Source organism: Cryptomeria japonica, chromosome 3, assembly GCF_030272615.1.
Source record: "Cryptomeria japonica chromosome 3, Sugi_1.0, whole genome shotgun sequence".
Taxonomy (NCBI): Eukaryota; Viridiplantae; Streptophyta; class Pinopsida; order Cupressales; family Cupressaceae; genus Cryptomeria; species Cryptomeria japonica.
Window position 1 is genome coordinate 876,799,059 of NC_081407.1, and position 13,533 is coordinate 876,812,591.

General features: G+C 31.4%; 1 protein-coding gene across 1 annotated transcript; it reads right to left on the minus strand.

Annotated features, from left to right (window-relative positions):
• Nucleotides 1-4,725: 4,725 nt before the first annotated feature.
• On the minus strand, nucleotides 4,726-5,746 carry LOC131076433 (WRKY transcription factor WRKY24-like). Its single transcript, XM_058013608.2, has 3 exons — nucleotides 5,430-5,746; nucleotides 5,171-5,314; nucleotides 4,726-5,079 (listed from the first exon to the last, which is right to left on the minus strand). The coding sequence occupies exons 1-3, from the start codon at nucleotides 5,741-5,743 to the stop codon at nucleotides 4,833-4,835; spliced, it is 705 nt and encodes a 234-aa protein (XP_057869591.2). The 5' UTR covers nucleotides 5,744-5,746; the 3' UTR covers nucleotides 4,726-4,832.
• Between the last annotated feature and the right edge of the window lie 7,787 nt (nucleotides 5,747-13,533).

Sequence of the window (13,533 nt, forward strand, 5' to 3'; positions counted from 1 at the left end):
TATCTTGTTAATTACTTATTTAGATCCATTTACAGCCTATGTTATCTAAGTTTTCATAGGAGATATCCTTGGCATAAGTGTGCTATATGCATGTGGTAGATGATTGTTATAATAATCTTCTTGATTATTGGGATTATATCATCAAGTATTGAATTCATATATTATTGTTTAATTATTGGAGTTCATCTCCTCAAAGTGGTTTTCTATTTTGTTAATTTTAACATTTATTATCCAAGAAAAATAATATCAAGTGGTAGGAGAGTATGAAGTTCTTGGCATTGTGAAGGCAATGCAATTGTTTCAACTTTGGAGCTCATTTTGACAAACACATATCTCTTAGATTTTTGCAATTTTTTGTTTAATTTTTAGAGGTTATTGGAATACCATGTTGAGGCATATACATTCTATATTTAAGAGGAATATGAGCAATATTAAGACATTTATTACTAAATTAAGTTTAAAAAACAAAAAAAATGATTGAGACAATTTTGTAGATCTTGGTAAATGATTTCCTAATTTTGAAAGGGTGTTTTAGAGTTTCATTCTAACATCTATATTATAAAATTTATAAAAGATAGAGTACAAATAAGTGATCTATTGTATAATTAGTATTTCCAACCAAATTATTTTAAAGACTGAATAAATTAAGATATTTTTTTTGAATATTCACATCTAATCCATGAAGTAATATCATTCGACCTTCAATTTGGGTATTTGATAGTGATATGGTTCCTATTGGTAGCAACATAGAACATGTGTGAAGAATATACCTATGAGAGGTGGAAGGCTGACCATGCTCCATGACTAGCATTTTATGAGTTTTCAAGTATGACTTATGAAAAATAAATATTTATAACTTATTATATAGTATCACCATTTTTTTCTCAGTGGGTTTAATATTATTGTTTTTTTGAATTTTTCCATGGAGGTTTATGGTTAGGAAAGGCCTAACTAGCATTGGAAAAGGATAGATTTTGTGAAAATTTCCATTGCTTTCATCTAGTAATTGTTTCATAATGTTCCTTAAAAATCATGTTGGTCTTTCCAGTTTTTTACAGCAAAGTAAATTACTATAGTTGTGACTCATTTTTTTTAATTAAAACCATTCTACTTGTTGCTATGAATTGAAGGAGATTATTTTTGGGTTAATGCAACTAGTGATTGATGTTTGAAATTGTGTTGAAGATAGAAACAATAACAAATTTGTAGAAAGCCATTGCAATGGAATTTTGTGAATAAGGTGCACCATATTTATTTATGAAAGAATTAAGCAAGAGGATTACATGGAGATATAATAATGATGAATAAGGTCTTTTATCTTGACTATTATTGTGAGAATAGGAAAAAGTGGTAATTCAAATGCTTTTAAACTTATTGGTATGTGATATATTATTATTTTATTTTTCCGAATTATTGGGTGAAAGATCTAGAACTATGCAACCTTACAATTTGTGAAAATAACAAAGGCATTGTTTTCATGTTCTTGTCAATAATATGTGAGAAGTACTTTAAATGTCATACTTATAGGATTTATCTAGTATTAGAATCATTTACAAAGTTATCTTTTAAATTAAATTGTATGCTTTGGGGCAATAAAGTGTCTAATGTTTAGGCAAAGGAAATAAGGCATGTATATGAAAGAGATTTGTACATGTGGTTAGAAAGGAAATAAAGGGATGTTTAAAAGTCATGAATATTCCTACAAATTGAAGAGACAATCTTAAAAGGAGAATGTTCTTCTATGGTGTGTGCTTATGAATCTATTCATGTTACATTTGATAGAACTTTTGAATGTTCAAATGGATCTTCAAATAGTTATTCTTGGACTTCTTGGGTTATCTTTGTTACACCCAATGAGGCGTCCAAAGTTTCATCAATGACATCCAATGGATAAACTATAGTAGTTTATATTCAGAGGTTGATGGTACTAAGGCTAGAAGATTTTCACCTTCTCCAGTCAATTTCTCAATTTGAGATGGTGCTTTGTATGAGAAGTGTTTTTGCCTTTCACTGTTTTCTTTCTTTTTTCCTATGTTGGTAAATCTTAATTATACATATATTTTGATGTTTAATTTTTTGAGAAGTTAAGGAATTTGGTGTGGAACTCAATATGGATTTTTTCCCAATAAGTTCATGAGAGTATGATTGAGAATTATTTCCTTTTGAAGGTCATGGGACAACTCGATGGAGCTCTATAAAATGTGGTCCAATAATTCAAAAATTTAATATTGAAGAGTTTGAAGAAAAGGGAACTCAATAATTCATTCTAGAAGAGATACACCCTTTTGAGAATGATGAGGTAGGTTGAAGGAGTTCCACTAGATTTGTGATTTGCTCCTTCAAAAAAGTATCTTCCAAAAAAAAGTATTTATTTTGTATCTAACATGTTATATCTAGTATAAATATGGTATATATATGACATAGACATTAGTTATAATTATCAAGTTGAGTATTGTATTCTAATTAATTATTATTGCAGATATCCCTCTTGAAGTGGATCAAGATGTTTTATCCTCATAAATGGCATATTATTATCATTTATTTCTAAAATATTTTATATTATCTTATCCTATAGTGCAAGTTATTTTATAATACTAAGGTTATGTGAATTCTCATAACAATAAATAAAATCTTATTGAGTTCTAGGTGTTTGAATCAAAGCACTCTTTGCTTCACTAGATCCTTTGTGAGGGATATAGCTTAGCTAGGAATGATATATTTTCTAGGATTACTTAAAAACCAATAGAATAGGGTTCGTAACCTTGAAATAAATAAACTAGTTGTAAGAGAAACACACATAGATATTGAAAAAAAAATTAGTGTTATTAATTTTATTTAAATTTTCTAATCATTTAAATGTTGAGAAGATGATTTGAGATAAAACAATGGGAAATTTTTATAGGATATGAACCTACAATTAGCTCTCATACAACTTGTAATGAATTTATAAGAAAAATAAAGAAAATTCAGACACACACACACACACACACACACAAACAAAGGACAACAATATAAGGTTTTATATTATCTTCAAGTTGTCACCTTGAAGGAGAATCCTCCCAATATAGTATACACTCCAATTACAAGTATCCAAGATGTTTTCTACTTTGATAGTTTTTAAGATATAAACTCTTATTAGTGACATTTTTTTTTCCATTGATGTAGATTACATTCTTTATTCTATGTAACTATGGGATACATTACAAAGTATATACATGCAAATCATTGTTTAACATTACATATAGGTGACTAAGAACAATATGCACCAAAATTAATACTAGCTAATAATAATTACACCTATTAAAATGGAGTTCATTAAATACATATTTTGAACTACTTGCACACAATATGGCATGAACGTCAACCTAATCTACTCATCTTGGCTCAAACGGTCCAAAACAACTTTCACTACATTCATTTCTGCATGTTGCATTTGATCTTACTTGTATAATTCTCCCTTATATAGAAGTATACCCATGATTAGATCTCATAAATTTAATCATATCTCCCTTTTATTCTAATATTACCCTTTAATCATATACAACCAATACTCGTCACTATGCATGTTAAATTATTAGAGTTGAGTGTCTAATCTTATGTATTGAAAGACATGCCCAAGACATCAATAATCATTAAAATAGAATAAAAGCATCATCTATTAATCATAAAATGAATCCCAGTATTAAATTACCAAGTACATATATCAGCAATCATAATAAACAATAGATGTTTAAAATTCTAAATGATTTCCATCTTCATCTATCATCTATCTTCTAAAATCATTAGAACGGAAAAATAACAGCAATATATTCTATAATAATAGATCTTCATAAACATTCTGTGTCATACTAACTCCAAAACAAATATCATGCACAAATGAAACAAAATGACATCATCTCAAACTAAATTGCAGAAAAAAGTATTTTATAATAATAAAATAAAGAATTACAACCACATTTAGTGAATAACTCAAGCTATATCATCATCCTATCGTTATACGAGTCATTTTCTAATCCTTTTAATGGAAGCCATATTTCCCAGAAATCGTACCTGATACCAAAACTAATGATTCATGGAAACGATGGGTGCCACTTTACAATTCATTCTTTTAAACAAGAAAATTCCTGTCAGTACATCTGAACTGATAATAGAAACAAATAAATTGATTCATATCAACGAAATCATACATCACAAGCGTTCTGTGGGAAAACAGTGTGCAGATTTTGAAACCCCCATTCCATACAATTTTTGTAATCTCCTGTTTTGTTGCATTCAAATTTTATTTGGTTAGTAGTTATTACTGTATAAAAAAACCAGTATTTAAAGAATGGAAGGCTAACTAGAATACTTTTGTATCACCGGCGGTTCTTGATTCTCTTCAGCTCCAATATCGACCAATTCTTGCTGCAACCGCCTCTGGTCTTTTAAAGACCAATTGTTCATAATTTACCTCCGTTTAACAATTCATGGGCTTGGTATTGTACAAGCCAATTATCTTGCTTAGATCAACTGAAATTTGTAGGAACTCTTCAAAGCTCTCAATTTGCAATAGCTTTAAGATTGATATTCTCCCCAAAAAATCATATATTATAGCCCAAAAAAATTGAAGCAATTGCATTAAAGCTCAGCTCCATATTTATTATAGAGGAATAGTAATCAGTTTCAGAAACACTTAAACATGAGAGTAAGTACTAAACATGTGAAAGAGAAGCGACTTACGTGAGACTCTAAAGACAAATTATTGTAAGATGGAAATACTCAATGAATTTAAGCACCTACAGTGGAATCAGGCTCCCACAAATCATTTATGTTTTTGATACATGGAACTTTCTCTAAGTGGTATCGATAAACATGAAATCGGGGCTGCGAGAAGAGTAAGAGAGTGGAGGAGGACAATTGTCCAAACAGGAAGCCTGCTCCGCTACAAATATTGGAGGATTTGTTATGTAATACACGGCTGTGGAGCTCTCATGGTTGTGTTTTCCCTCGTATGTAGTGACCACTATTCCTTTATCCCGTGCATCCCGTTGCACTCTCTTTTTAACATCACAGTTGCTGTAAGAGCATCTGTAATAATTCCTGCACACAATCGAAGAACGCCGTAAGAAAATAGCAGTCTTTTGAAAAATTTCAAACCCTAAAATAACAAATTTTAGAATTTATAACGCACCTGGGATTAGGATTTCCCTTTAAGAATTTCTTCCCATACTTTCGCCACTTGTAACCGTCCTCCAAAATGTCTGATTCAGATCTTGTCTGAAAGGCATGCCTTTGAGATCTTCCTGCCTTCCTCTTCTGGATATTATAACCGCTTCTGTTTCACAAACATACGTTGAATAGAATTAAAGACAAATAAAAGCCGACAAAATAAATTCTGTTTCTGGAAGCTACTAAAGTAAGAAGGTAATTTGAATGCATTGATCGCTTACGGAATTATTTTCGACAGCTCAGAAGGGATTCCCGTAAAGTTGTCCATTTTGGGCAGCGCAGCCTGTGGCGAAGATACTGAAGAAGAGGCTCTTCCTTGAAGTTCATTAAAAGAGCCTGCCCATTTGTCATGTGGAAAGACGAAGTCGGAAAAGGGTTTGAAGGACTCATTACAGTATCGATTCACGGCATCTGAATTGTCCTCCAAATATCTGGCTTTGTGGAGCAGAGCTGCCTGTGGCGATTGAAACCCCTGGGAAAAGGGGACACTAAACAACCCTCCGTCCATTGTCTTCTGCCCTGCACAATTCTCCATATTGCAAATAATATAGCATGAAGAACTGAGGTGAGAAACGATACCTGGAAATTATTTGGAATAAGCGGGAAGGATGGGGACCCAGAGTAGACTTGGTGAATCGTGAAGCCCATTAGTTGACTACTCGTAACCTTCGTTGTTTGTTAGTGTTTCACATTTCTTTGCAACTGCAGATGTCTTGATCTTCTAGTAGTGGCGGTCTATTACGGTGTATCAAAGTTAACGGCCGTCTATACGTTATGCTCTCATCTGCATTTCCTGTCACTGGTTAACATACACGCACACCTGCACAATTATCTTCAGTTTTGTAAGACTCCAGATATACCATTTCGTGTGAAATTGATTTTAGAGAAAAAATTTATGGATTAAACTTTGTATTGTTTATTTGATTAATTCAGATTAATTTTTTTTCTTGATGATTGATTATTGAGTGTAATTTCGAATGTAATCAAATAAATATACATGGTTTAATCTATAAGATTTTCTTTTTGTCTGTGGAAAGCTCATACTATCTAATATTGATTTTGTTATTTCATTCATATAGATTAATCTATATGTGATTAAAAAGATGTATCATAAATTAAAGTATGTCATTTACTATTTATATTATAATGAGCGATTAATAGAGGTATATATCTAAACTAGTACTAGCATACTTATATTTTGAAAAATCTATTTAAATGCATAGAGAGATATCAAATTATAAAATATTTAACATTCATAAATTAATTTTTTTTTATAAAGTTTACTATTAAAAATGATTAAAAATAAATCTAAATAAATAAAAAAGATTACTAAAAATATCGATTTCTAAAATCTAAGAAGCTAAGAAAACCAAATTATCATGACTTCAAAAGTTTATATATATTTCTTGCATCTAAGAAAACGGACATAAAAGCAACGATTTGATCTAGTGGTAGCTTCAAAAGATGCGAAAGCGCTTATGACAATGTGTTGAATCATTAAGAAGTCTTTAAAAAATATACTATTCCTTGTGAAGATTGATTTTGTTATCGTATTCATATGAATCAAAAAATTTATTTATCAAATTAAAAAGATCAATTACAAAACATATGTGGATATTATTATTTAATATTAATAATAAGTTATTAATAAAACATGTGCATCTAAACTAGTATTAAGTAGTATCAATTACCCATTATCAAAATGTGATTCATAAAATACATAATTTTAGATGCAATATGGCATGAGCATCAATCTACTTTTTCATCCATCTATCTTGAATGTAATTTGTCTAAAACAACTTTCAGTTCATGTTACATTTTCTCACTTGTAATTTTCTCACATGTTATTATTGGATGAATAATACCAATTTTGTCAATTCAACCATTACTGGTGAACAAACATTGCAAAATATTTAGATTAAATACTGAAACATCTTTATTTAAAGACGAATTCTAGAACATTAAGTCATAAAAATGATCATGTGCTAATCATGAAATAAATCCTACTATTACATTATAAATAGATTATCAATAGATTTTTACTTTTTTATCATTGCTTTTTATAACCAACAATATTTCATTAGAAAGCAAAATGTTGACAAATATTCTAAGCGCCACATTAATTCCAAAACAAACTAAGGAATAATTATAAAAATCTTCCAAACAAGTTGTAATGAAGTTAAAAGAGAAATTAATATAACTCAGATAAATATAAACAAACATAGAAAAGAGAGTATTGCAGATCACGCGATGTCGGGCATCGTTTTAAAGGAAACGGAAAGTTCCGACAGTGGGGATCCTTCGTAGCAAATGCTGAGCTATTTATTTATTTATTAAATGGTGGGTCGCCTCCTCTTCACGAAGCATCTTAGAAAATGCAACTTACACATGATGTCTGTACTCGTCAATCAATGACTTGTAAATAATAATGATGTCTGTTCTTCAAAAATGACTCCACCACGTAGCATGCTTAACGAAGGTCTCCCGAAACTTCAGCTTCGTCGCAGATAATATGTTTCATTAAAGTTTGATATCAATAAATAATAAGTGTGCCATATTATACTATTTATTAGGGTTTGAATCTCTTAATATGTTATTATTTAATTTTGAAAAATATTATAAGATATAAATATATATGTAGTATGGCAAGTAAATATATAATTTTAATGCAAAATTGAAATAGTTTTATGTTTTTCTATTCAAATTTGTGTCTATTTAGATAGAAATGTCTTAATTTAATAATATACGAATATGAAAATTCTTAACATAAAATTTAAGAATTGGCAAAGAAAATTGAATTACTTTTTTAAGAAAATGAAGTTGACTTAAAGAAAAGAGAATATATTTTTTTAAAGTGGAATTAAATCATGCAAAAAAGTTATAAAGCTTAAATTTTTATCTTGAAAAGCTTTAATTTAGATGGAAAAGTAGTTTTTTGGTGTGAAAATGGTGTTGCTATCTACCTTTATTAATTGTATAATTATAAAAAGTAAAACTTCATTTATGCCATCTACTTTTATTAATATTTTTTATTTTATCATCAACGATTAAAGTACACAATATTTTGTGGTGTGAAAATGATGTTATATACGTCAATTAAGTTTAGAAGATAAGTATAACAAATAGGACATCATTTATGACGTATATTTCTACTAATCTCTTTTTTAATAATAAACAGCTATAGTCCATAATATTTTATGATGTGAAATTAATTATGCTATCTAACTTTATTAACTTTAGAAAACATATATAACAAATCTTCATTTATGCCCCTCGTATTCATCTCATTCTTACAATCAACAGCTAGATTCAATAATATTTTTATATTCTCTCACAACTAAAAAAAAGCTTTAAATAAAACCATCTACTATCTATTGTATATAGACTTCTCATGTCATCAACATTATTCTAAGCCTCAAAACAATTTATTCAAGCACAAGAAACTAAAATGATGATGCAATTCAAATTCAAAATTTAATGTCTACTATAAAAGAATACTAGCATGGTTTTGGTATAGTCTATATTCTATGCAATAATGTTCGCATCTAGATAATTTTTTTATATTTATTATTATATTTTCATTCATGTATCATAATTCACCTTGTTGTTCACATTCTTCATTTTCTGAAATCTAAATTTTGGATAACACGTCCTTCATAGAGATGTTTTGGTCTTGTAGAAGTTCAGTGAGATAATAGGTGGGGTCATAGTTATCCTACTCTTTATCTATAATAATTTCTTGAACACTTGATCTTTTGATATTTAATTTTAGTTTCTATGTTTCTTTGACATTATTCATGTTGGCAATTGACACTCATCGGATTCATTTTGTTGTCATTGATGGCAACAAGATCAGATGGAAGTCATATACCGGTATTAGGAGGCATTTATCGGCAGACACCGGCATTGGGGTATCCAGGGTTACACAGGCATCGACACCGGTACCGACACCGACATCAAATACTTCAAGCAAGCCAACATCAAGGAAGATTGTTGAGGTTATTAATTCCTCCTTTAGTCACTCAATCCTTCTAGTATAATCAATTTTCTTATATATAAGTTGATGGGTGAAGATGCACAACAAATGATCTTTATAAATTACACAGCAATTGTAATATCCTAACTTCACACGTATATTTTCTGTAGACCACAAACAGATATATATGTGTTAGAAGAGAACAGCATAACCCTCTATATCATATACACTAAAGTTACATTAGCCTCTCCTATGACGTATATGTCTGATCAGTATTGCTCTCTCACAACCACACCCCTAGCAATTGCCCCCGATAGAAGATAAATACTCGTTCAATTTCAGTGAGGGGTTGTGACCATAGTCGGGGTGGCATCCAAATGAGGGGGTGCGATGTTTAATCACCGATAGGCAAACAAGACATAATACTTGCTAACTAACCATAAATAATTAATGAAAGCAATGTGCATATTGGTGATTAGAATGATATATATTATTAAATGTTGAAGGCCTTAAGGCCAATTTAACATTTAATTTTATCCGACTGAAGCTATAAATCATCAACACTCCCTCTTAGCTAGGGAGGATAAAATATATTGGGAGAAATATTCATAAATCATATGATGCTTATCTTGGGATCATAGTTTCAAGATGTGAATCGCCTCTGTCGGCGATTTTATTCACAAACTCTTGAGTGGATTGCCTCTGTCGGTGATTCTATCCATAAGCTCTTGTGTGGATTGCTTCTGTCAGTGATTCTATCCACAAGCTCTTGTATGGATTGCCTCAGTCGGCGATTCTATCCATGAGCTCTCACATGGATTGCCTCAGTCGGCGATTCTATCCACAAGCTCTTACATGGATTGCCTCAGTCGGTGACTATATCCATGAGCTCTTGTGCAGATTTCCTCAGTTAGCGATTCTATCCATGAGCTCTCACGTGGATTGCCTCAATCGGCGATTCGATTCATAAGCTCTTACGTGGATTGCCTCAGTCGGCAATTCTATCCATGAGCTCTTGTGTGGATTGCCTCAGTCGGCGATTTTATCCATGAGCTCTCACGTGGATTGCCTTAGTCGGTGATTATATCCATAAGCTCTTGTGTGTGGATTTCCTTAGTCAGTGATTCTATCCACAATCTTGAGTTATTGTAAGATCGTCACCTTCCAATAACTTCAAAAAATAGAAGTGGAAATCATTTGGAAGTTGTCACTTCCTTATGATTTACACAGGGCCAATAAAATAATTATTAGTATTAATAATAATAATCAATATTTATAATTTTACCTCAGAATTGCTCAATCTTTATTAGTAAGCTCCCTCTCAATCACAAGGTATCTTGAGTTTCTTCTAGAGAACATATTTTTTTGAACATATATCTGAGTTTCTGACTTCAGCAAGGGAATCTTGTAGTTTAAGTTTGAGAGGACAAGCTCTTGCAATGTGGCCATATTCGTCACATATGAAACATCGTAACTTAGAGAAGTTTCTAGGCTTCTTGAATGATCGATTACCATACATCTTTTTGTCCTTTTTCCTTTTCAAACTAGATACTAGAACTTGAACATCTTCATCAATGGGTTTCATGATTCCTCTTGATATTAGGTTACACTCTTCTTGAATGCAGACAACTTTTAGTCTATCAAATTTGAGAACTTTGGATCGAGCACTAACTCCTTGTCTAATGTTTTCCCATGAGATAGGGAGCCCATTTAGAGTTATCATAGTTAGCTCCTTATTATCATAAATGTGACCAATTGATGAGAGTTGGTTCCTTAATTATGTTATCCTCATAAAATATGAAGTGATAGTCTCTTCCTTACTCATTTTAGTATTAGAAAGTTGATTTTTTAAGTGTGAGGATTCTACTCGTGTTGTTAATCTCAAACATATCTTTCATGGCTTTGAACATGTCATATGCAAAATCTAACCTTGTAATGATAGGTAGTAGATGCCTCTTTACTCCATCTACTAATAACTCCATTGCTTTAATATTGTTCTTTTCCCACTGACTCTGTTCGTCTTTTCCATCAAGTTTAGAAGGATTCTCTACTATTGTTTTTAACTCATTCTTCCTTAGTACCAACATCATTCGTAGTTTCCATGAATCATAGTTTGAGGCACCTTCAAGTTTGTCTTCGAATCTGATTCCATTCGTCATTTTAAAATACAAACTTTCAAGGAGATATCAATCTGATCTTAATTGGATCTTCCTTTAGGCGGTTAGGCTTTATAGAAGGAAACCTGGCTCTGATACCATGTTGAGGTTATTAATTCCTCCTTTAGTCACTCGATCCTTCTAGTATAATCAATTTTCTTATATATAAATTGTTGGGTGAAGATGCATAGCAAATGATCTTTATAAATTACACAGCAATTGTAATATCCTGACTTCACATGTATATTTTCTGTAGACCACAAATAAATATATATGTGTTAGAAGAGAATAGCATAACCCTCTATATCGTATACACTAAATTTACATCAGCCTCTCCTATGATGTATATGTATGATTAGTATTGGTCTCTCACAACCACACCCCTACCAGTTGCCCCCAATAGAAGATAAATACTCATTCAATTTTTGTGAGGGGTTGTGACCTCAATCGGGGTGGCATACCAAATGAGGGGGTGCGATGTGTAATCACTGATAGGCAAACAAGACATAATATGTGCTAACTAAACATAAATAATTAATGAAAGCAATGTGCGTATTGGTGATTAGAATGATATATATTATTAAATGTTGAAGGCCTTAAGGCCAATTTAACATTTAATTTTATCTGACTAAAGCTATAAATCATCAACAAAGATTTGTTTAGAAAATCATTTTATAATTATTGTCAAGGCTGACATTGAATATCTTTCATAATGTATTGTAAGCTAACATAAGGCATATTGTTTGTAATGGGTATATAGGTTAGTTTGTTAGGTCATTATGATATATCGTGATTTTATGTGAGGATAGAGCTTGTGGATGTGTTTTGTGAATGCGAAGATCATTTGTATGCAAATATTGTATCATGCAATCATCTGTAAATGTTTTGTAAGATATTCTTGGAGGGAAGGTGATACCAGTAGTAGTGTTCAAGGTTTATGAACTGGTACAGATCAGAGCTAGAATCAAAACTCTATTTGGCATAGCAGATCTATTTTGTGAGTTCATTTTCATTGTTTTACTTCAGTAGAAGCTTGTAGTCAGTGAGACTCTTTAGTGATGAGCAGTGTTCTCTAGACAATGTGTCTTCTCGCATGTGCAAGCTCCCATTATATGTAATATCTTTCATATGGCCAGTGAACTGATATTGTGGGTCACAAATCCTGTCATGGTTTTTCCTCTTTGAGGTTTTCCACGTATAAATTCTATGTGTTATGGTGTTCATTCATGTCGATGGTTTATTTTCTTTTAAGTTATATGTTTATTTGTTTACCGGTTTATATGTGTATGGTATAAAAGGATAAAATCTTATCTTACAAGCAGAACATTGATTCACCCCCCCTCTTAGTGTTCTTGGATCCCAATAATTGGTATCAGAGCTTGGTACCTCGAAATAAGTTTAACAGCTTGAGGATGATCCTGAAACTGGAATCTTTGAACATGCCTATGGAAAAGCAACTTGAGATGGCTCTTGAGGATTATGATGCTGAAAGGATGAAGAACTTGAAACTGCAAGATGAATTGAACTTTGCAAATGAATTCATTCTTGTCCTACAAGAAAGGTTATCACTAGCTCAAGCTAGTAGGAAGGAAGTTTTATAAAAACAAGATGATGATAATGCTCTCAAGGAACAATGCCAGAAATTGAGTCAAGCAAACATGCTCATGTAAAATGAAATGCAAGACTTGACTATGAGGATGTCTAAAGATACTAAATGCAGAAAGAAGGAAGAAAATATTGTTGCATCTCTGAAGAACAAATCTGAGGAATGTGACAGATTGGCTCATGAGAATGATATGCTGAAAACTAGTTTGGTGCAATCCCAGAATAATGAACAAGAACTTGAAAGAAAAGTAATAACTTTGAGGGATGATCTGACTACTGCAAGTGAGTACAAAGAAAATTTTAGGATCAGTGTTGCACAATTGGATGACTTGTCAAAAGGACAAAGGCATTGTGATTATTCTAGAGGACTTGGATTTGTACAAGGTGAAAGCTTTGGTACTGCAGATCAGACAACTGGCGTGCAGAACACATCAGAACAGAGGAAATCGGTAAGGCAATCTAATTATTATAAATTCAATGTTAGATTTTTTGTTTGTAATAAATTTCGGCATATGGCTAAACAATGTAGAAATAAAGCAAATAAAAAATACAATTTTGATCACGGTCAATGCACAAATTACAAAAAGT